General features: G+C 40.5%; 1 protein-coding gene across 9 annotated transcripts; it reads right to left on the bottom strand.

Moving 5' to 3' along the window:
- Nucleotides 1–1,046: 1,046 nt before the first annotated feature.
- Nucleotides 1,047–25,054, bottom strand: NFYA (nuclear transcription factor Y subunit alpha). 9 transcript variants are annotated; one of them, XM_061398108.1, is made up of 11 exons: nt 24,589–24,674; nt 18,945–19,032; nt 17,738–17,885; nt 16,058–16,144; nt 13,171–13,317; nt 8,112–8,243; nt 7,800–7,905; nt 6,511–6,677; nt 5,014–5,187; nt 3,913–4,014; nt 1,047–1,644 (listed from the first exon to the last, which is right to left on the bottom strand). In XM_061398108.1, exons 3-11 carry the CDS (start codon nt 17,810–17,812, stop codon nt 1,591–1,593), a joined length of 1,044 nt encoding a protein of 347 aa, XP_061254092.1. In that variant the 5' UTR covers nt 17,813–17,885; nt 18,945–19,032; nt 24,589–24,674; the 3' UTR covers nt 1,047–1,590. The 9 variants fall into 9 exon arrangements, with proteins under 9 accessions (XP_061254092.1, XP_061254090.1, XP_061254096.1 ...); XM_061398106.1 differs by lacking the exons at nt 18,945–19,032; nt 24,589–24,674 and adding an exon at nt 24,966–25,054; XM_061398112.1 differs by lacking the exons at nt 18,945–19,032; nt 24,589–24,674 and adding an exon at nt 24,966–25,054 and having other exon boundaries at nt 6,511–6,659.
- Between the last annotated feature and the right edge of the window lie 78 nt (nt 25,055–25,132).

Here is a 25,132-nt window from a genome sequence, read left to right as displayed (position 1 = left end):
AGAGCCAATCCCTAGTCTTGGTATTGAAATTGAAACCAAATGTTCTTGGAAAGAATTACAAAGTTTTCCTTGTTTCTAAAAAAAAAAACCAAAAAACAAAAAAAACAAAACCCAAAAACTCTTCTGAAATCACCTTAGTTCTCCCAGGGTTCCACATCTAGAAAAGAAACATTTTTTTTTTCTGAGGCACAGCCTACTTTGGGGACTTCAGCCCTGCTCCTGACCCTGCAGGAATCTCTATCTCCAATCTGTACTTTACCCCCAGAACATGGATGCAAAGTGAAAGCCTTTCTGCACAAGACCTATGGAGAAAAGGGGAAACGAACGGAAACTGGTACCAAAGAATCAGCTGCCACGGGAAGAATGAGAATGTTCACTCTCTTGGGCCAGCACAAAGCACAGCAGGAGTGAAGCCAACATCCACCTCACACTCTAGCAGGCAACCTGGATTATGTCCCAGCTAGCTTGACTGAACAGTGCTTTCCAGAAGTTGTCAAGGGTCAAATCTCAGACTTCCCTTTCCATGCTTGTTAAAAGGTTATAGCATAAATTCTTCTCTTCATTATAATGATCCATCCCAGGCATCCATCCACTGGCGAATCATGCTATATGACATCACAAGGGATATATACTACTCTTTGTCCTTCTGGACTGAAACACATACGAACCTTTCTATTCCCCAAATGCTGTCACAAAGCCTATGATTGAAAATCTCTAGTTTTGCTGTTTTGGAGTTACTGTACATGTCCTCAGTACTTCAGCACAGAAGTTGTATAATTTTGTTTTCTACTAAGGAAAGGCAGTTTCAAGGTCCAGCACCCTCAAAATCATCTTACAAGTAGCCTCAGCAAGAACTATGGTCGATATGACCTGTCACCAGACAGACAAGTAGACCACACCTTGTGAAAGCTAAGAGATCCAGCAATTTATGTTTTTAGTGCTTGAATCTTTTATCAATCTATCCCCAGAGTTAGCTTTTTCTTGGCGGGAGTCCAAAAATCCCAATCTATCATCTGGGTAGAAGAGATTCTTATTATTACCACAGATTAGATGAATTATCTCAGAATTTATTGTTTCCATATCATGAGATGGAGCTTCCTTGCCTGGAAACCATCTCTGAATAGAAAAGGTCCATCAGTCAGCCTGAGATCCCCCATTAGAGGGATGGGTACTGTTCAGAATCTGTGGGAAGTAATGGGCTGCAGCTTCCCCAGTTGCAGTTAGGTTGAGAAGGTTGCTCTCCTCTGCTCAGATGGCTGGCTGGCGTCACCAGTCAACACAAGTGCTGTGTGTGTGCTGCTGGGCTGGCATGAGTCCCTTGCATCATCCCAATCCATGAAATGTCAATGTCAGCAACAGTCTGAGATAAGTCCTGACTGAAAGGGTGAGACAAGGCTTGCAACTTCAGTTTGCCAGACATCCTTGCAATTATAATACTGAGCCACTTACTAAAAACTAAGTGGTTTCTGTCCTGTAGAAAAGGGCAGAATGTGATCGTCAGTGTCCCATCGGCGAGTTGATCATTTTCCCTGGAACAGTGGGAAACTGTGAGGAATATGGCCTTGATCAGCTCCATCACATGGCCTGGGGTTAGGACACTCGGATGATCTGTGTCATAGCTTCTTCATCGGCTTGATTTGGATCCTACAAAAGAAAGCACAGTAAAAAAGTCCTTTGCAAAAGCAACTGGGAATTCATGGCTCTCACTACTTATCACCAAGGGGAAGTACACAAACACTATGTCTGCATACTTATTCTTAGAAAAAGATTTCAAGTCTGGCCTGGCACTCCATGACAGAACACTCCAGAGTTGAAGAGTATCTCACTTTTTTAACACCTGTGCTGTGCTCTACACACTTAAGGATTAAGGATCCCTAGGTGGCTAAAAGACCTAGAGAAACCAAGTGATATTGTATATTTTTATTATTTAAATACTGAGCCCTTGGCAGGGCTGGAAAGGACATTGGATTTTATTTACTTTAATCTACTCATTTTGCAGATAAATCTGAAGCCTGGACTAGAATCAAAAAGTTAGTGACAAGCCCAGCAAGAATTAATTCTCAAATCTCTTGGCTCCGACTTAATCTTCTTTCCACTAAAGTCTGCCTGCTGCCTGCCCTTTACAAAAAACCTGCACCGTCAAGACGAAGATCAGTCCTTGGGAGTTCACTGGCAGTCCAGTGGTGGGTCTGGTGCTTTCACTGCTGTGGCTTACATTCACTCCCTGGTCGGGGAACTAAGATCCTGCAAGCCATGCAGTGCTACCATGTACACAAAAACCCACTACATAACAACCACCTTCAGTTCCTCCACACCGAGGCTCTGAAGCCTCAACTGGCATGATCCAAGAAAAAGCTGAAACATTTCTAGGGGTGGTAGGACAAAAGGCTGAGTCTTGATCAAAGAGGAAGACCAATAACCAACATTTACTGAGTTCTCACCATGCACTAAGCACTGAGATTAAAAAAGCACTATCTTATAAAGACGGACTGGACAACAGTAAAGCTGGAATGTGATGGGTCTTCAGAATAAAGCTTCTGTATGGGAGGAACAGAATAATGGGAGGAGCCTAGTCAACAAAACTTTACTGGTGCTCATTCTTGAATGGGTATTATGCTAAATACAATGGGGAACAACAATTCTTGACTCTCTACACAGCTTATAGTCTAGAGTAGACAACCACTGCACAGTTACACAAATAAAATGATTATTACTACACTCAAAAGGAAGATGTGAGAAAATAATGGAGTAGAAGAGACCTCTGGATACAGCCTCAGATTGAAACCAAGACGTAAAAGATATGGAGACAGTCATGCAAAAGGATGGCATGAAAAGCTTTACAGACAAGCTATTTTAAAGACAGAGGTTCTTGAACAGTAGAGCAAGAGCATGAAGACCGAGAAGCAGGAGGAAATAAAGCCAAAGGTGGGCGGGAGCTAGGTCCTACAGGGAGGGCCGGGCTGGCCATGGTAAGCACTTTGGATTTCAGTACGTGCAAATGGAAAAGGGCAGGCGTGCAAGGCAGCAGGCTGGTGATGTGATGTGATACATACACTAAGATGTGGAGAGTGAACTAGAGGGGGCACCAGAGGGGAAGAAGGGAGACCAGACAGCTGTTGCCTTCACTGAAGCAGAGAGGGTTAGACTAGCCTGACCGCAGTTGGGAGGGAAAAAGTAAGCTGATTCAGAGAACAGAGTTAAAACCAAGAGGACTTCAAAAGTGGACAACTCTAGCTTTAATAATTGGGTGAAGGGACGTGCGACTTATTGAGAGGAATGTCTGGTTTAGGTTTAAAAATAAAATAAAAACCAAGAGTTCTACTTTGGACACACTGACTAGAAATGCCAATAAGATACAATCAGTGAAATTAGATGTAAGAACCAGTATGGCTATAGACTAAGTTCTGGAATTACACAGCCTAGGTATGAATTTCAGTTGTACCATTTTATTAGCTATTTTACTGTAGGCAAATGACTTAACCCCTCTAAACCTCAGATTCAAATGTAAAACAGAAACTATAATTCTTACCTCATGGGGGTCAAGGCTGTTGTAAAGATTCAACGATAAAATGCTTATGAAAGTGCTTAACATAATGGCTGGCACACAGCAGTTAAGTGTTAGCTGCTGCTACTACTACACTAGGGAATAAACTTGTTCTCTGAAAATCAAAAAAAGTGAGAATTTCAAGAAGGAATTAATAGTAGTAACTGGAAAAGACAGAGGAAAAAGGCCACTGGATCAAAGACCTTAGTTCTTTTAAAAACAAAGGGACTTTAAGATACACAATATTGCATCTAGTTTACAGACTGGTTAGATCCTAGTGTGAAAATAGCAAGAGGACACTGTGAAGGCTTCCACCCAAGAAGAGTCAAGGCAACAAAGCTAAGAATAAAAGGTATAAATCCTCTTACCTGCATATGAGGACTATCTTTTTCTTTCGGAGAGAAAAATCGTCCGCCTTCACCACGCTTCCGTGCCATGGCATGACGGTGCCGAGACTCATGCAAGTATTTCTAAAACAAGAAAAACCAAGTTACTAGCTAAAAGCAGCAGAGCTCTCCAATGCTCAAAAGTTTAGAATGGCTGTGATCAAAGCCACCAGGGGCAATTATGACCTTGTATTATGGAGAAATCTTGGAGAAAACACAAACAGCAGCTAATCGTAACTATCACAAGAATGTAAATGCCAAATGAGTAATAACTAAATACAGATTCCCCAAAGATATAGCAGTGATCACCACCTACCCCCCAATACATATCCTCCCTTTTGCTTCAGTAACAAACCAAATTTTAGCTGGTACAGTCTCATTAAAGAGACGGCATTTCCTAGCCTTATTTTCAGGTTAAGTGTGGCCATGTAATTAAATTTTGGCTAATGTGATTATGGAACTTTTTGAATGTTTCCCTGAAAGAAAGTCTCCTTATTCCTTTTGCTCCTTGGCTAGAGCCCAGTGGTCATCTTGGACTACGGACAGCACACTAAGCAATCAACACAGTAAGATGGGAGGGGAATGCTCCTGAGGGTTGCCACAGCCCAGGACAACAGTCTCTGCACTTTGTGTTGGTCACTCAGTCATGTCTAACTCTTTGCAACCTCACAGACTGTAGCCCACCAGGCTCCTCAGTCTATGGAATTCTCCACGCAAGAATACTGGAGTGGGTAACCACTTTTTCCTTCTCCAGGGGATCTTCCCAACCCAGAGGTCAAACCTGGGTCTCCTGTACTGGAGGCGGATTCTTTACTGTCTGAGCCACCAGGACAGAAAGTCCACATCTGGACTTTACGGAAGATTAAAAACAACAACAACAATAAAATGCTATTTATGTTGTAGTTATTTTTTAAATGTTATAGTTGCAGCTCCATATAGCAATAATAAGTACCATTACAAAAGGTAACAGCTATCTTATGTCAAAGTCTGGAAGGTACTCCAGGAAACTAACCACATAAAAGGTTATTTCAAAAGTAGAACCCTGCTGTTCTCATCCTGTATCCGTCCCAGTGTTATACATACCCTTCTTTCCTTTGGAATTTTCCCTTCTGCTTCTAATTTAGCCCGAGCTTGTCTCCTCTTAAGTATACGGTGGTACTGTTTGGCATTGACATAGAGAGGCTCTTCTTCAAGCATCTCCGCCCCAGGGAGAGGGATTCTCTGGATTGCAGGCACAGAGCCAGCACCAGGTACCATCTGTGTGAAGAGCAAAATCAGAGCTTATTAAGTAGTAACATGAAGTATGGACATGAGAAACAATTTCTTGGTCCCTGTTCTTCTGAATGCTATGATGAGTACCTTTATAGGGTACTTGTTGAATGCAGATTCCTGGAGAACATTTACACTTAAGGCCTGCATTTTAAACAAATGTTCCAGATGATTCTGTAATAGGGGGCCAAGGACCCACACTGAGAAACAATATAACCCTGTCCAGGTTTTTGTTCACGCACAGCTCCATTTTCTAAGAATGTCTGCTGCCATCTAATGGTCATGAACAGTAATCACAGGCAGTAAAAGAGCACAAGGGAACACAAAGGAAGGTAGGTTCAAATCCACCCAGTGATGCTAGCAGCGTTTAGTTACATAATTGTTAACTTACTATACAATTCAACCCACATTTTCCGGAACAAATCCGGTTCCACTACCTTCCCAATAACAACAACTTTAAATGGTTACATGGTTTCTTCTAGTGGACTCCTCCACTTGTGTGTAGGTTTCTAATACTTGTTCTTTCTTAGCTTACCCATTTTAGGTACTGTTCACTGACACACTATTTTGACATATGAGTTTACAGTCAACTCTCCTTCCCCTCTTCCCAATATATTTACATCATACCTTTTTTTTGGTTTCTCTATTGACTGCTGCTAAGTCGCTTCAGTCGTGTCCGACTCTGTGTGACCCCATAGACAGCAGCCCACCAGGCTCCCCCATCCCTGGGATTCTCCAGGCAAGAACACTGGAGTGGGTTGCCATTTCGTTCTCCAATGCATGAAAGTGAAAAGTCAAAGTGAAGTCGCTCAGTCGTGTCCAACTCTTAGCGACCCCATGGACTGCAGCCCACCAGGCTCCTCCGTCCATGGGATTTTCCAGGCAAGAGTACTGGAGTGGGGTGCCACTGCCTTCTCCATTGACTACACCTTTCTAATTCTGAACGTTGTTTCACCCACTTTGGGCCGTATATTTTCTACTTCCCAAAGATTAGCAGTCTATAACTCTCTTCATTTCACTTATGAATAAGATTTCAGAAAAGTGAATGTTTACATCTGCTTTTCTTCTGCTGTATCTCTAGCACGTAGAACAGTCTCTGGCACACAGTAGGTGCACAGAATGAGTTATGGTTTACTGTAATGTTTATTGTAAAAGTAGACCACTGTGTCTTAAGAATCTCAGTCTTAAGAGGTCAGGATTATACAAGAGCTTCATGAGAGATTTTAAAATACCAGCTGAAGAAATTTTCAAAGACAAAGATACGTGGAAAAATAAACTATAGACAATGAAATGAAAAAGCAGTTTTCTTACCATGACCATCCCGCCTGAATTGACCACGTTGCCTGCCACTGGCAGCGTCACAGTGACCGTCCCCTGGCCGCTGCTGGTTGTGTTGGTGTTGGCTCCCGTCTGAACAATCTGTGCTCCTGCCAGACTGGCTGCGGGGATGGTGATCATGCCTGAAACAGGGACTGTAACTTTAAGAAAATAAAACATAAAACAAACAAACAAAAAAACAGGTATACAGAAAGAAGGGAACAAAGTTAGTCCCTCTTCTATCTGGCACACATGTATTAATCCTGGAAAAACATGGGCTTTTAGCACAAGGGGAGAAAAGGCACTCTTCCATTCTCTGCCTTGCTTGCTGTATATAATCCAAGTAATCACAAGTTTAGAGATGTTAGTAACTATATAGGTTCTAGTTCTGATAAAACTACTCATACAGAGTTGAAAAAGTTTTCAATGGGTGACCAAATATTTTGGAGGCTTCCCTTTCTGTAAGTCAGTCTGACTTCAGCTATAGCCACTGTTCTTTTATAAATGACCTGCTTCAGGATGCAGATTTTTAAAAAACTGTTTACTCTGAACTGACAATGAGTCAGACAGCTACAGGACTAAATCTTAAATTAAACCAGGCATGCCAAGCCCCCAGACTTCAACAGCAGCACTTGAGGATGTGTGCATCATTCTCTGAGCGATCCCTGTTCTGGCTCTCTCTGGTCATAGGAGAGCACACTGCCTGCACTCACTGGATTTTGTCTACTGCCAAATTTTAATCCCAAGTCAAACCTGCAGTCACAGAAGACATACCACTAACAAGGGTTCTGCACGGCATTTATTTGGTCACATTCATGTCTCGCTTACTAGACTAGAGTGTCTTTGAGAAGAAAACTGTTTTCAGTAATGTGCTACATATACAGTGGTCATATAAGTCTTCTGGAATAAATTAATAATGAAGTGGCCAGGGGGAAAAACAAAAAAAGCAGCAGTGATATATTCTCTACCACGAAAGAAACTCCGTATTTCTAATCTTCCATTTAGAGAACAGTTATTAGAAAGAATAAAAATCTTATATAATCCCTAGGGTCATAGTGGCTGCCTTTAACAGCTACTGTAGTTTTCTCCTACAGATGGAGTCAACACTGGTCACATATTGGTGACAAGGAACTAACAATCAACGGACACTTAAAGGAAATCATTTTTGTTGTTGTTTTAAAAGTACGTTGTATAGAGGTCACCACAAAATTTCTAAAGCAGTCATTTGCTCAAGATGAACAGGATGCCCCCAAAAGTCCAACAGAAATGCGGGGCATTCGTACCTTGCTGGAGAATGGTGCCATCTGCATTAACTGGCTGATAGACGATGGTTTGCCCTTCAGCAGTCTGTGCCACTTGCTGCCCCTGGACAGCAATCTGCTGCTGTGTCTGGAGGAAACAAATCATGACACAATTTAATAATTCCAAAGACACCACAAGAAAAAAGGACCACGCAGTGCTTTTTAAGAAAAAGGCATTTTTGTGATAGTTTTCTTCCCCATTTCTACTACATGTGAAATACTCTACCCAGTTGTCTGACCTTCCCAAAGCAGCTGTGCTCCTCTGTTGATGCCGTGGAGAAACAGTGGAGTTACCTGCGTCTGGCCAGCAGTGACGGCTGTCTGGGGCTGCTGGATGATGATCTGCTGGGTCTGGCCCTGCTGGCCCTGCACTTGCACGGCCTGCCCACCCTGGATCTGGATCTGTCCCGGTGGGACCAACTGTATCTGCAGAAGAGAACACCAAGATTAGTGCCCTGCTGACACTGGTCTCCATTGGTCCTGGAGTGTTAGTTACTCAAATTCATCTAGAAGGCAGGAATTGCTCTGGAGAGGAAAAAAAACACAAGTCCTGTTCTGCTCTCTTATGAATTAGAGAGAGCTTGTTTTCCATTTATGAAACTGGGGAATTTTGATCACTGTCTGGATACTGGATGATATTAAAGATGATATTGCTGGCATTGGGAATATATTTCTAAAAGCTTATTCACTTAAAAATACACCCTGAAGTACTTTTGATAGATGAAATGGTAATGTATATATTCAAAATAATCCTTGAGTCAGGGAAAATAGATGAAAATAGATTTAAACAGTAAAATACTAGTTTGTGTGTTAAAATGGGTGATGAGGATTCACCGTATCATTCTCTTTGCTTGTGTCTATGTCTGATGTTTTTTATAACAAAATATTGAAAAAAATTATTAAGTAACTTTTAAACTTTCCAGCTGGAATTCTATAAATATACACACACATAAAATCCTTAAAAGATTTTGTACAGAAAGGGGTATTATCATATTACATACCTCTGCAGTCAACACTTAAATTTAACAAATTAAATTAGAAAATGTTGGTAAATAAACAAACAAGAAATTTCTCTGGTTATCTAGATCTATTTCTACCTATTTTGGATAGCAAGGAATACCTATTATTGGTCAATAGGGTTTCCTCTTCTATCTACTCATATTCTTTGCCCATTTTTCTATTCCACCGTAACTTTCATATCAACACATATAAAGAATTTTAAAAAATGTATTCTGGACACAAACCCCACTAAATGTTAAAAATATCTTCTCCAAATTATGTCTTCTACTTTTATTTTACCATATATTTTGACATACACCAAATTTTTAAGTTATAAAATTTTATGGTTTTTTTTTTTTTTGGTTTTTAAGAAATTCTTCTCTACCCCACATCATAAAGAAAATATTCCTATGAACAGAATATAAGTTTCCAAGTATGCTTTTTTTATAGTTAGATCTGTAATCTATCTAGCAAGTATTTTTGATATAGTATGAGGTAGAGATCAACTTTCCTTTTTGATACCATTCTTGAACCATTTCTTCACTGAAACTTTATATTATTTTTGTTATATACCAATTTCCAATACTCCTACATCTATTTCTTGGCTCTCTAGTCCCATTACTTGGCTCTCTACTCCATTGTCTATATCACGCCACGGATCTTAATCTAAGGAGAGAGCCTAGGTTTAACTGGAATTCTAAAACAGAAGGTACAATTCAAAAAAAGGTGAAGTACACTTCTAAAAGACATGGTTATTCAAAAAAACACACACTAAAGTAACCTCTAATAAAAATGGATTGAAATTTTAAGTGTTTTATGGAAGGCTATGGAATCATACCTAGAGCCATGTCATGCAACATTAACAGAAAATAATTTTTCCAAGATGGTTTGATTAGTTAACAGTGCTGCCTGGAGTGAGGAGAATAAGATAATCTTTTCAATGTCTTCTCTTAAAGGCCAAAAATCCTACAAAATCCACAGAATTTACAGCTGAAACGAACACTAGCAATCACCTGATATAAACTGCATTTTTCAAATGAGAAAACCAACAATCAAAGAACTTGGCCGAGAGCAAAAAGTCTGTCTAATGGCAGACCTGCAAATGAATTCAGGGCATTGCATTCCTGATACAGTCTTCCTAGCTCTGTATTCCACTGTTTCTATTCAACAGAGAAGAGGGCATGCCAAGTGGGGGGACTGGAGAGGAGGCACTGAGAGGAAGGACAGAAATGAAATAGCAGTGTGAAATTGAGGCAAGCATGCACGCTGAAGTGTATTTAAAGACTCATACATTTATGCATGGAGAAATGTAGAAACTATTTTTAATCCTGACTACAACTCTATCTTGGCAAAAATATGCTAATAGCCTTAAAAATGACCTTACCCTTTGCCCAACCAATTCCTCCACTCCCAAAAATATTCCCCTAAGATTAAATTCAAGTGAAAAAAATAAAGCTATAAAATTCAAATACATTTATAGTAACCTTACCTATAAAAGCAAAAAGCAAAAAAAACACAAAAAATCTCTAAGTACACAGTGAAAATTACAAATTCTGATTCATCAAAATGACTATTATGAAGGAATTTAAAAATAAAAGGAAGTAAAACAAAAATACAACAATAAAACTATATGCTTGTATACAACTATGCCCAAGAGGTGTGCACAAAACTAAAAGGGAATATGCAAAACTTAAAAGTTTGGTTATCAAGCATGGCTCAATTTTTTTTCAACTAGTGGCTCAGACAGTCTGCCTATAATGTGGGAGACCTGGGTTCGATCCCTGAGTGGGGAAGATCCTCTGGAGAAGGAAATGGCACCCCACTTCAGTACTCTTGCCTGGAAAATCCCATGGATGGAGGAGCCCGGTAGGCTACAGTCCATGGGGTCACAAAGAGTCAGATATGCCTGAGCAACTTCACTTCACTTCATATTACATTACTCCAGAAAAATGAAGATATTAATGAAATCACAGAAGATATAAGCAGCTATTGAAAATTTTAGTAAAAAGTTTATTAACATATATATATATACAAACACACACTCACTGGGATCTGGCTATTAGTTATTAATACAAAGGTGATATGACTTAAGCATATACTTCTCTGTAAATTATTTCTCACTAAAAATACTTCATTATTAACCCTTCCCCCCAAGTCAACAGTTCATCCTTTTTAACAAGGACATAATGTGTGCTGAGTCACTTCAGTCGTATCCGACTCTTTGTGACCCTATGGACTGTAGCCCACCAGGCTCCTCTGTCCATGAGATTCTCCAGGCAAAAACACTGGGGTGGATAGCTATTCCCTTCTCCAGGGGATCTTCCCAACCCAGGGACCGAACCCGAGTCTACTGTGCCTCCTGCATCGCAGGCAGATTCTTGACCACTGAGCCACCGAGGAAGTTCAAGGACATAATACACCATATGAATACAGTATGATGTACTCAATCGATTCTTTACCAACAGACACTCAGGCTACAATTTTTTTTTGCTAGTATAATGCTGCAATAAATGTCTCTGTATATTTCTTCCTACATATTTATATTTTCTTCCTACAGAATAGATTCTCCTAAGTGGGACAGGTACATCAAAAGGCTTAAATATTCAAGCGCGAGATACCTTCCAAAAGGACTTTACAATTCGAAAATCAACAAAAATAATGTACTTCATTTTCTTTACACCCATTCTAGCACTGGATATAATCAGTGTTTTAAATTTCTGCCAATGAGATAAAAATGCCTGTAATTTTACTTTTGTTTTCTGTTTCTGAATCAGTCTTTCCAGTGAATTTACCTAACTACTTTACATGTCTGTTTAAAGAATCAGCTTTTACTTAGTTTTTACATTTTTGTTTTCTACTTCATTAATTTTAACCTATCTTTTGCTCATTTTCTTCTTGTCCTAACTTCCTAAAAAAAAAAAATTATTATTTATTTCCAGTTCTTTTAAAATATTCAAGGTTATAAATTTTGCTCTAAGTATAGCTTGAGGTGTATGTGATAGGCTTAGACTGAAATATTTTCATCACTTGGCTAGATAAGTTATAAATAACATGGAAGGAAATGAAAAGGATAATATTTCTGACCCAAAACAACAATCTCCAAAGCAGACTATACATTTCCCCCCTCAGTGCCCAGAAGAGCCAACAAAGAACACATTGATGATGACTTTTATTAAACTAGATACTCTTTTTGTAAGTGCTTCCCAGATGGCACTAGTAAAGGTCCTGACTGCCAATGCAGAAGATATAAGAGATGTGGGTTTGATCCCTGGGTTGGGAAGATCCCCTAGAGGAGGGCATGGCAACCTGAAATGGAACAAGACTCTATAGTCCTTGCCCCTAACCATGTCCTCTGCCTGCCTGTTGTCTGTGGAAAACTTGAGTCAAACAGTAAGTTTAAATAGAGAAGTGAGAAATGTGGAAACAAAGGAAAACAGTCAAAGGAGACTAATAATAGTAATGTAGTCATTAAGCATAGTCAAGGACCTTTTGTTCTTTCTCAAGGTCTACAGGTAATATTCTGAGCTATATCCTGTGAGCTGTCTTATAGACAATAAAACACCAGGTGGAGAAGTTAACTACATGATGACCAGACTGTAACCAGGATATGAGCTGCCACAATTCTAAGAATTGGCCACAAAGAAATGGGAACAAACAGACCCTGGAGCTGAAGATTAACTACACCTAAAACAACGAAGATGATGGTGGTTGGGCCACTGAAGAGCAATCTGAAGATGACTGTCAGAGCTGACTGTGCTGTTCCTGCATGTAGACCCCTCCTGTTTATAAAAGCTCTTGCCTCACTGGTTGCCACTGGCAGGGAGGTGGGGAGAAAGTCGGACTTTGGACAGATGTCCACCACCCTTCCCCTCCCTGGTTGCCAGCATCTGAAACAAAGCAAACTTCCCTGTGTCCCTTCCAGCAACCTGGCCTGTTTACTGGCTTTTGAGTAGTGAGCAGCCAGACCCTCCATACTCTTTTGGTAACAAACCCACCCCAGTACTGATGCCTGGAGAAACCCATGGACAGAGGAGTCTGGGGGGCTACAGTCCTTAGGGTTGCAGAGCTGGACTTGACTGAAATGACTTAGCAAGCTCTCTTTTTATATTACCTACATTGATTCAAGATCATGTCTAATACTTAGTCCTTACCAGAAACGTCCTATTTCTCCATGGCTGTGCTTTCTATTACTGACACTACAAAGGTGGGAAACTGACTAAATGCAACTAAATGCAAAAGGAAGGTAAGAAGCAATTAAATACAATATCAATTTTCAATTTGTAACAACTTATTTCTTAAAACTTCTATCCTGATATTCTAAAATTCTTTTTTTTTGTTTTTTAATACCACTCACCTGCTGCAAACCCTGTGTCCCAGATACAGGTACTTGCATGATGGTTTGACCTTGTCCACCAGGAACAGCCTGGACCATGATGGGTTGGCCAGTTGATGTGATTAATTGACCTCCACTGACCTGTACCATTAATGGCTGCCCCTGGACCTAGAATAAAGTAAAATAAGAACAATGAAATAACATAAGACACAAAATGATTTTTACCTAAAGACAATCACTGCAACTACTCTGCTGTCTTTCTAGAGGAGGAAAAAGTAGGAGAGACACTAAGAAAATAATTTCAGGTCCTCATCCTCAAGCAGTCTTCTTCAAAAATACAGTATCTGTAACTAAGTGCCAAGCTGAATACTTAAAAGTCAGATAAAATGGGGTATAAGCAGAGTCTTTGGGAAGTCTCAATAGATATAAAGTGTTTATCATCAACTATAGGCTAAACTCATGAGAAGTATTTAATCAAATCATCAAGACTATTTGCCTTTTTAGTCCAATATCCAGGAATAGTCTCAGGTGAAGACTGGAGAGTAGGCAATGAAAGGGAGGGCTGATGGTGGTTGGACTGCAAATTCTTAGTAATTTGGAAGGAGTAAATCAAACTGTACCTGGCAATGACTTCAGGTGAGGTATCAAGCAGCTCCAAAAGCTTATATAGAATACCCTTCCTCCTTACAGTTTCTCAAGCATAAATGAAACACATACCTTTTACCCTCTACCTCACCACTGATAATTCTTGTCCTGTGGTTGTTTAAGGAGCCTACTAGTATAAATGCCTAGAAATATATTGGTCAATTTACAATTTTTGCGGCGGGACTGCTCACACTGGACCCTGCAGTATCTGCATAGTTCTTTTAGCTTTAAAAAGCATGAAAATTATACAGATTTTCAACAGTACCAAAAAACTCTCAACTTTCAATCTCTAATGAGTAAATGGATCATTCTAAAACCCAGGGCACTGAAAGTGCTGTAACATCTTGAGTCCCAATATAAAAATGTCTAGCTATCTGAATGCATTCTGAAAGTCAAAACCCAACCACTTTAGATGTGAATTGAAATGTTCAACAAAATCGCTGAAAATCCAAAACTTTCAGATTCTATCTTTGTTTTGAGGAACTATTTGTAACAGATCAAAATAAAATTTGTATATCTGAAATAATCATTCTCAATGTCAGTGAAAGTGTGTTCAAATAACAGTAATTAGTTAAAAGATCAATCTGTCCTAGATTAGTAGATTAGATATTAAGCCCTCCCCACCCCTATGAGCGTATTGGAATCTTTAGGAACATTCAAATTCTGTGTTTTGTTAAACTGCTCCTTGACAAATTCCACTTTACTTTTTAAAGACTTTACAATCTGATTCTCCTCTGCTTTTCTCCCCTCACTTCCCCATCCCAAATCAAATTCCCTTTGCTATACTAATGCTTCTACATGCTCTATTAGGAAAGATTTTTAAAAATATTTATTGCATAACTAACTGAAAGAAGTATTTAAAGTTCTCCACAAATAATCAGAGCCCTAGAGGAAAGGTTTCCATTATCTCCATAAAGTGCTTCCATTTCTTTAAAATCTGCATAAGAAGGAAACAAGTTTTAAGGCAATTATTTTGTAATTTTCTGGCTATCCATCATCTTCACTTTTCCCTTCACTGACAGGCTACATATGCACATGATGAACCATGTGAGACTCCAAGGAACCTGCTGTTCTTACAACATATGATGACACAAGGATACATGCATCAGACAAGAAGCCATACAGTTAGGAGCATGTCACATTCCCATGCCACAAGTGGTTAATGACAGTACTGTTTCATGTATCAATAAGATGAAGCAAGCATGAAAAACATGAGTATCAAGCTGCTGAACTCTGAGATTTGAATAGTTTGGGAGTACCTACAAACTCAGCTTATTTCAGCTTAATTTATGTTTAGAATTGGCTGTATATCATCAAACATTAAGAGTGGCAGGCGTGGGAGTAGGGCTGAAAGGGTAAAGTGAAATGACTACAAAAGGGAGTTCACTGCAGGATGCTTGCTAAGCAGCACTAACAGTAAAGTGAGATGCCAGTTCTACATTCTAGGTCCTACTCATTTCCATTCAGAGGAGGAAAAAAGGCAGGCTACTTGAACTTTGCCATGTTCTCAAAAATATGGTCATTTTAGTTAAAGTAACCTAATAAATACAGAAAAGAGTTTTGCTTCTTCTGTTTACATAGAACTGGCCCAAATTTAACCCCAATTTAGGTATTTAACTTGGTCATACATAATGTTAAGAAACTGCATTGTTTAAGCAGGAATTCTTACAGTGGCTATAATACCTAAGATTTACAGACAGCGTATCTCTCTTCTGTCCAACCAAGAGCTATGGGGCAATCTCTGCAGATCCAATAATAAGGTCACGACTTCCCCAAGAAAAGTAGTGAGAGGATAGCAGAGATTAACAAGATTCAGTGATTAGATCCATCTTGTCAAATGCAATCATTATTTTATATCTGAGTTGTCCTTTTAACAATGCACAATCTAGCCTAGTAAGATGTATACATTTTCTTCTCTATTATCGTAATACAAAGAAAATTTACCATGCAATCTTATTAGAGAATCTGAGCTCTAAATCAGTTCTAATGCCACTTGTAAGAATTTCTTCACTGATTTGTTCTCAGGTATCCCCCCAAAACATACTAGCCAGATGGCACTTTTCAGAAAACTGATACAGCGTCACTACATGATTTAGCACAACACATTAGGATACTGGCATCTTATAAGCCTCAAGGACAAGTTAGCAGCATCAAAGTCATGCAACTGGCTTTGCCGTTCCTCCGTGAGATCCGACGACAAACAGCACCAGACACGAGGAGAGAAGTCCATGCAGTGCTTACAGAGAGTCAGAGAGAGCACCACTACCTGCAGGGTCTGGACTTGCTGGCCTGAGGCGGATGCCACCTGGGCCTCAGTCTGCAACTGGACAGCAGTGACACCACCCTGCTGCTGACAACAGGAACAGGAAGAGCTTGAAATGTGTCAGGAAGGAAATGTATAGTTCAAGACATGAGATCACCTTACCTCTTGTGGGAGAGGAAGGGTCTTCTTTCAATAGCCCCACCCTACACAGGACTTTCAAACTGGAGACTCCCTATACTGAAGCTTTTTGTTGAAGGTAACAGATTACAGACTTCTGTCTTACAAATTACAGATTACAGTCTTCTGTCTCCAGAGCAGAACTCAAATACACTTCCATGACTCAAAAACATCGATGTACCTGACATTATTAACAAAAAATTTTTAATGCAGTCCTTCCCTCCAAAATTAAGCATTTGATCCTTTTGCATGCAGTTATTTTAATGTTCTTTTTATTTCCTCAAATGAGTTCACAAGAACAAAATAGTTCATCAGGTTTTAGCAGCCTAGAAGCTACAATGAAGAACTTCTGGAACTTGAATGCAATCACCAGAAAGGAAGAATAAAGCAATCACTATGAGACAAAAACATCTTCATGAGGTCACTGCTCTCATGTCCCCAAACTAGGATTACTCCTACTCAGTTGGACTACCTTAGAAGCAATGTATTCATAGACTCAACTTAATTTTTATTACCCCTAGTAGTAACTTCAGACAGAGCAAGAATTCACTCACTAGGGCACTGGTATGAATGAATGGAGGGTTCTCTGTGGAATCTCCCTTTCTATCAAGGCAGCTGAAAGAAGCTGTAGTTTTGTGGAAGGAAAAGCCAGCAAAGGAATTTTGACAATTAATCTCTTTTAATAAAAAGTAGCTCCTTCCTTTGGTCATTAGATAGAACAACTCACCATCAAAACCACCACTGCCCACCTACTCCCTCCCCCCGACTAATGACTTTTCTATATTATCTAGGTCCCATTTTGGAAACAAAACATTTCCAATTTTGGCCTACAGCCCAAATCAATGCACAATCAATTTATTTTCTTCTAGGGAGAAAAAACAAGAGAAGTTTTCCTAAAACAAACCCAGGTATGTATAATCAGAAAATGTAATCTGTGTATAAATTCAAGAAAGCAACCTATCTGAATTAGGAATAAAGCAGCAGCAGAAATCCTTTCTAATATGTGCTTATCCTTAAGTGTGGATACCTATTATCCTCATACTGAACTAAAAGTTTTCAAAATAAACACTGTGATGGATCAAATTAAATACTGCATTTCTTAGAAGCTATCTTGGTTTGTCTATCTGGTAAGGCCAAAGCCTTACCAGACCACAAGTTGGCTTAATCAATAAGAGAAACAACCAAATTTAATCCAGGAAAACAAAACCACCCTTCAAAGCTCCATCTGAAAACAGACTAAGTATTTTTGATTTCTACTAAGATAAAAGGGGGCAGTTTATTAAACCGGGAACCCATGACATCAAATTCTAAGTAGTTATGGACTGGATAGACTTCTGAACAGAGAAAATCAGAGAAATATCAATAAATCCAATCTTCAAAAAGTACTTCAGCACAAATCACCAGACCCACTAGAAGATCCGATGCCTCTCAAATCTAGAACTGAGAAGTGTTATCATCACCTCCATTGCTGTCATTTTGTTTAAAGCAGTTTTACCTCCATACCTGCTGCTGAATCTGTCCAGCCTGTACAACAATCTGCTCTGCTGAACTGTTGCTGTTTGCTGCATACTGTTCCATGGCCCCTCCAAATCAGAGTCCTATCCACAGTCAGCGTCACTCTGGAGACCCTAGAGGACTGCCAGATGCACTCCTATTAGAGAGGGAAGAAAAGAAAGTAGAGTGAGAGTGTTAGTTAAGGCCTCCGAGATATTCCATCGTTAATATGCATTAACATATTAACATTTAATATGTTAAATAGCATCTTGATAATGCTATTTAACATATTTAAAAATGCTTAGTCATTACTCATCAGCAACTTTCCCTTTCAGTACTACTAGAGCAACACTTGCACCTTAGAAATTCTCATTAAGCTACAGTATCACTTTCTTACAAGGCCCATTTAACACAGATTTCAGGCCTGCACATGTACTTTAGAGAACTGTGCTTTTAATTTGTAACACATTTGTACTACATGTGATATGCAATCTAAAATTTTAGAATTTATTAGTTAGTTCGTAATTACCCAGATCTGAAGTCCAACAGATTGCTTATCAGAAAGACACAGAGAAGGTTTAGGAGTTTGGGCTTTAATCCAGAGCAATAAATAAAAAGGAATTATAGAAATGGCATAAATGCTATTTGCAGATTAAAGAAAAAAATTTTACGTATCAAGGGTATTATTTTCTCTGAAAAGAATCTACATTTTCCTCAGCCATGAATCTGAATGCCTGATAATACCCCACCCTTTGTTACTTTTAACTTTTTTTAATGAAAATTTTCAAATATATACCCCAAATAGTGAGAACACTATAATGTTCCACCTACTCCCCATAGCAATCACCCAGCTTCAACAATCTTCAACCCATGGTCAATCTTATTTCACATATATCTCATCTATTTTTCCACCCACCCTCCCTCTGCATTGCTGTTGTTCAGTCGTCAAGTTGAGAGTCTGACTCTTCGTGACCCCATGGACTGCAATATTTTGAAGCAAATCCCAGACACCTTATTACTTCATAGCTCCATAAATACTTCAGCATCTGCCTCCAAAGAGTAAGGATTCTTTTGTCTTTATCATTTTATCACAATGATACTGTGTCTCTACAATTACTTCAAACATTAAAAATTTTGTAAAAAAAAGCAAGAGAATTCCGCCCCATTCCACCCCCCCCCACCAAAAAAAAAAAAAATCTACATCTGCTTCACTGACCACGCTAGAGTCTTTGTTTGGATCACAACTGTGGAATATTCTTAATGAGACAGGAATACCAGACCACATTACCTGTCTTCTGAGAAACCTGTATGCAGGACAAGAAGCAACAGAACTGGACATGGAAAAATGGACTGGTTCAAAATTGGGAAAGGAGTATGTCAAGGCTGTGTATTGTCACCCTGCTTCTTTAACTTATATACAGAGTACATATCATGTGACATGCCTGACTGGCTGAAGAACAAGCTGGAATCAAGATTGCCGGGAGAAATATCGACAATCTCCAATATGCCCATGATACCACTTTAATGGCAGAAAGTGAATAGGATCTAAAGAGCCTCTTGATGAAGGTGAAAGAGGAGAGTGAAAAAGCTGGCTTAAAGCTCAACATTCAAAACACGAAGATCATGGCATCTGGTCCTATCACTTCATGGCAAACAGACCGGGAAAATGTGGAGACAGTGTCATGTTTCATTTTCTTGGGCTCCACAATCATTGTGGACGGTGACTGCAGCCACAAAATTGAGACAGTGGCTCCTGGGAATAACAGCTATGACAAACCGAGACAGTGAATTAAAAAGCAGAGACATCACTTTGCCAACAAAGGTCCATATAAGTCAGTTATGGGTTTTCCAGCAGTCATGTATTGATATGAGAGTTGGACCATAAGGAAGGCTGAACACTGAAGAATTGACGCTTTTGAACTGTGGTGTTGGAGAAAACTCTTGAGAGTCCCTTGGACTGCAAGGAGATCCAAACAGTCAATCCTTAAGGAAGTCAACCCTGAATATTCATTGGAAGGACTGGTGCTAAAGCTGAAGCTCCAATACTCTGGCCACCTGATATGAAGAAATGACTCGCTGGAAAAGACTGATGCTGGGAAAGATTGAGGGCAAGAGGTGGCAATAGACGATGAGATGGTTGGATGGCATCACTGATTCAATGGACAGGAGCTGAGCAAACTCAGGAAAATAGTGAAGGTCAGGAAAGCCTGGCGTGCTGCAGTTCATGGAGTCACAGAGTTGGAAATGACTTAGCGACTGAATAACAGCAACAAATATCATTAAGTATGCAGTCAAGGCCCACATTTACTCTTCTCATACACTTTAACAGCTGAAAGCTCCTTTTTGAAATAAGGACACGATTAAATAAACTGAAGTAATAATGAGAACCCTGAATAAAGGCTTGATTTAAAAACTTTAAATCTTCTCCTAAACTTTTCTCCAGGCCTCCATAAATTCTAAAATTTGAGTGACAGTTACACTTGAGTTACATTGAATTACATGAGCTGCACATCATAGCAGCAAAGCAATGTACCTCTCCCCACAAATCCACACATGGTGGATGAGATGAATTACCCACCATGATTGTTAAGTGGCTCAGTATTTGTGAATGCCCAAATACTTAGGAAGAAGTGCACTGATGGGTGAAGTTAAGTTTAAACATAGATATATACAGATACCTCTCTAAAAAGGCAAGTACAGTACATTAAGAGCAGATTCTAGATGACGGGCACACAGGTGTTTATTATAAAACTCAACTTTATATCTAATACATTTTATACTAAATGTTGGGAGGAAAATCTAATAAAACTCAATCAAGTCTATTACTTCTAACAAATCGGTACAGAGTATAAAGAGTGTAAGAGCCGTGAGTGAGTGGCAGGGTGACCATGCCACTGAGCCCGACAGTATATATGGCCATGTGGTTCTTCATCTCACCACCCCTGCTCTAATGGAATGCTCACCAAACACGCATCTAGCTTTAATTTGGATTCATATACAGTAGCCAACAGGGAGCAGATATGATCAGTAACACAAATAAACCTAACAGTTAATTCTCACTGCATACGGACAAATCGGCCTTCTGGTTTTTATATGTCTCTTCTAAACTGGTTGACTGAGTTGGCTCCTCAGAGATTCTGGAAACAGAACAGAAAACCAGAATTTCAGCCAGATTAAGTGGCTTTTCCAGGGAAGTGAATGGTCTTTCCTAAATTCTATCTTGTCTCTAACTGCAATATACACAATGCATTTATGTTTCTAAACTAATAAAATTAAAAATTAAAGGTCATGAGTAGTGTGATTTCATTTATATGAAACCCTGAGATGGTAATAGTAATCCAGAGACGGAAGGCAGATCAGTAGTTTCCTGGAAATGGAAAAGGTGGAAGAGGGAAGTTGACTGGGATAGAGCATGTGGAACTTTCTGGGGTGATAAAATGTTTTATATTTTCATTATGGTGGTGGTTGCATTTGTGTATAAATTTATCAAAATCCATCAAAACGTACACTTAAAATGATTATCCTTTATGTCTAAACTATATCTCAAAAGAGTTGATTAATAAAATAAGGATCAGGAAGCAATGTCCTCTGTATTTTAAAAACCCACTCCACCTTCAGTCCCCTTCCTGTGTGAGATTTTTTCCCTTGACCCCTAATTTCCAGAAATTTACATCATACTGGAAGTGCAAAGAAATGATTGATAAAATGTCATGCAGGTTTTCTTTTTAACTAGTTTATCCTCATAATACAAATGCTACAACTTAAAAACATTTAAATCCACTATACTTTGATGGGTCAAAACAGAAGGGGTTTCAAGCTTAACAGCAATTTCTTGTCATATATTAATGAGGGAGTGATTCAGCTTGGAGCATGATATTTAGACTGCCAATGGTGAAGAACGGTCGCCACCAGCTTCTGTGAAGCCATATGTTCCCATTATTGTGGGCTTCAGTTAGCAGAACTGCAATATAACTGACATCGTCTTTCCTGAAGTGCTTTTCTGCCCACATTCTGACAGAATTAAGTCAGCCGGATTTAGTCTGTCTAGTTCTTGCTCCTAATTCAAAGTTTGAATGTCTTTTCCTCAAAGACAGAAAGAACATATGTTTATTCTGGTTAGCAAGAAAATCTCTTCCTCCTCACTTCAAGGTACAGAACCTGAAACGCAGCGAACTACTTAGAAATCCATTTGTTTTGGACCAACACACATTTTAACTCAACCAGAAACTCAATCTTAATAAACAAGTGAAAAATCCTGCAGAATTATCATATTTGATCATCACTACCAGGCAAAGACTGGAAGAGCAGTTTTTAAACTTTTTGACAGCTCACAGTAAGAAACACATTTTCTATCACAAATGCACTTAGAACATACTTTAAAAAAGTAACTAAAAGTTTCATGACTGATCTTTGTAAGTATAACTTAAGATGAATGGTGGTATTCTCTATTCTACTGTAAAAAATTACCAGCATTGGTCCACTAAATTGACTTCACAACTTAACAAACAGGTCCTGATCTATGTTTGATAGAAGACTAGAGAACAAAGAGCTATCTGGTATCCCCATCATCCAAAAGGTTTCTGGATTGCAGTTCCGAATTTGCGTAATCTCCACTAATGATGGACCACCTGTCAAACACTGTCTTGAAGGTTTTAGAAATAAAAGGAAAACTATATGTTTTTAACTTCAGATAGTCTTTAAATTTAGTAAAGGAGTAAAAATCTGTACGCAATCCCTAAAGGAAAAAAACAAACAAAAGAATTTAAAGGACAGAAATTGGGGACAGACATGAAGTCTTTAAAAAAATGTGGCATCTGACCTGGTCTTAAGCACAAGTAGGATCTACACGTGACCAAGTGGAAGGAAATGGAGTGCTCCAAATGAAGACATACCATAAAAACAAAGAGAAAAATTTCCACATATAAAACAGCAGGCTAAAAGGCCACATGTCAAGAGAAGCTAAAGGTCAGATTACTGTACTCAAAATTCCAGGCAAGGAAGTTCTTTTACAAATAAGTAGGGTTTCTAGAGGGGTTTAGCAATAATATGACCAGACAATAACTGTCTATTAGAAAGAAGTCTAGCAAAAATGTTTGCTGGTTTTAAAGTGACACATACTACCATTTTTAAGTCCCAAGGTATTTATCCTCTCCAAAGGCAAATGTAAACGTTCTAAAAAAAAAATCTAAATCACAGTGCCCCATCTATCAGATATTTTACAAATCAATTTTTTAAATGAGTTCAACAATAAAAAATTCATGGCAAAAAATGAAAACAAAAGTGTCCCCAATTTTTTAGTAGTGGAAAAAGCACTAAAGTAGCTTTCTGAAACTTACCAGTTATATGACTTCAGTAAATGTGATTATAAAAATAGGCATCATATACTAAAGGCTGACTGTATGTAACAAGGACTGCCGTACTGTGCTTCACCTGAGTAAAAAATTTTAAAGTCCTAGGAGAAAAATCTCCCTTCCTCCCCTCCAAAGTCAGTTGTTATTGTGGAGCAGAATCTCATAGGCCAGTAACTTATTTTTCCAAACTTGGGGGGAAAAAAAAAGTGCTTCTAGACTTCTTCTGAAATCTCCACAAAATAACTGCTTCCGAAAAATCCCTTAGCAAAATATACAAGTGGTTTTACCAACTGCGTTTCCCAACCTACTGAACTGTCACAAATGCCCACTGCCCTATACTTTCTTCTTCCCCCGAACACACAGCAAAGTTTGGCGCCTCAGCACATGCTCTTCTCTTTGTGAGCAATGCTCTTCCGTTCTTTCCTCCCCAAAGAAATCCATTATCCTTCAAGGCCAATTAAAAGTGTAGCAATGCTGGCCTTCCACCGAGGCTGTCGTTAGCTCACACATCACAGAATTGAACTTGGCCCCGTTACAGCACTAACCCTGACAGATGAATCACCTGTTCACCTGTCAATCTCCACCAGGCTGGGAAGGTTCTCATCGACCGCTAATCACTCTCCCCGCAGCAGATGGACGCCTGGTTTATACTAACTGTTCGATACTTGGCTGTCAAAGGAGATTTCTTCTCACCCTAATGAAAACCCCAGAAGACTGTTAAGTTTCTATAAATACCCAAGAAAACGTCAACATACTGGGAAAAAAAACAAACCAAGAGATGGCTGTGAACCAAGCTAACGAGTGAAGTCTGACATGTTCGAAATGACACAGAAAGGTGAAAGGAAAAGAAACTGTACATTCCTACAGAATCCACGAGATGAGCAACAACAGATAAGACTAATGAAAGCAAATTGTGCAGCCTCGGGGGAAAGGAATGCACAGAGCTCGCAATCTTCTAAGAGCGAGGTTCCAGGCACCGAACGGACAGGGGCTTACAGCCCGGGCAAGGAAGGGACACCGCCTGGATGGGCTCCAGGACGGAGGTGTGCGGTTCTGCCCGGCGATCGGGGCGGGGAAGAGAGGAAATGACGAGCCAAAAGGGGGTGGTAACGCCGTCGGGACCGGAGACCCGGGAGTGCGCTAGGAGGAGGGGCACAGCGGGGTCCGAGGAGGGGGCGCACTAACGTACCCCTTCCCCGCCCCCCACCCCTCCGGCAGAGGGACGGCGGGGGCGGGCCCGCAGAGTGCCGAGGCGGGGGCGGACCGGTCCCCTCTCCGCGCTGCACGCGGGGCCCGGTGGCCACGGCGCACGTCTTCCCCGGTCCTCCTTCCCCACCTAGGAGGGTTGCAGACAGGACAGACCCGCTCACGGAGGGGAGGGGTACGCGGGCCCCGCGGGGGGAAGACTTCCCGTCCCGGGGGCCGCCGCGTGTTGAGTGCAAGGGCAGGTTTAAGTTGTGAGGCCAGAAAGACCAGGAGGAAACTGCCTAGGCCCGAGTGGGTGTATACCTGAACGTAGGGGCCTTGTGGCAGGTAAACCCCACACCCCCTGGTCTGGGGCCCGAGAAACTGGGCCAAAGGGTCGGGGAGAACAGCGACGCATCCCCAACTGGCCCTGGCACCCGGCGCGGGTCTGGGTCCCGAAATGCCTGCTCCCGAGGGCGCCATCCCTTCGCGGGGCGGCCCCCTGCAGGCCTCGGTGGGGAGTGCCCCGGAGAGCTTCGCAGGCTCTGGTCCGGGGCAGCAGGTCACCCCGCTCGGCTAGACTCAGCTCGACTCCCGGGGCTCGACAGGCGCCTGGGCCTCTCCTGAGTGGTCAGCAAGACCCGCCAATCGGGGCGCTGGGGCCGGCTCTGGGCCGCTGGATATTGGCTCCTCACACTCACCGTGCCTCGCTCCCCCGGTTCGCTGCCCGCGCTGATTGGCTCCAGTACCGGACCCCGAAACCCAATCAGAGGCTCCAGCCGCCGCTGCCGCCGCCACTGCCGCTGCCTCGCAAAATGGCGAAGTCGAACAAAGGGGAATCGGGCCTCCCTCCAACTGCCTCCGCGCA

Source organism: Bos javanicus, chromosome 23 (genome assembly GCF_032452875.1).
Source record: "Bos javanicus breed banteng chromosome 23, ARS-OSU_banteng_1.0, whole genome shotgun sequence".
In the NCBI taxonomy this organism is placed as follows: domain Eukaryota; kingdom Metazoa; phylum Chordata; class Mammalia; order Artiodactyla; family Bovidae; genus Bos; species Bos javanicus.
The sequence above is the reverse complement of the archived record's forward strand: the minus strand, read 5'-3'. Positions and strand labels throughout refer to the sequence as shown.

What these genes read in the sequence shown, in the direction of transcription:
- NFYA (XM_061398106.1), bottom strand. Translation starts at nt 17,812, where the DNA reads ATGGAACAGTATGCAGCAAACAGCAACAGTTCAGCAGAGCAGATTGTT. An exon ending in CTGGACAGATTCAGCAGCAG is followed by an intron (nt 16,145 to 17,737) that starts GTATGGAGGTAA and finishes TCCTGTTGTCAG; the next exon opens with CAGCAGGGTGGTGTCACTGC. An exon ending in AAATTCCAAAGGAAAGAAGG is followed by an intron (nt 4,015 to 5,013) that starts GTATGTATAACA and finishes TTCTTGTTTTAG; the next exon opens with AAATACTTGCATGAGTCTCG.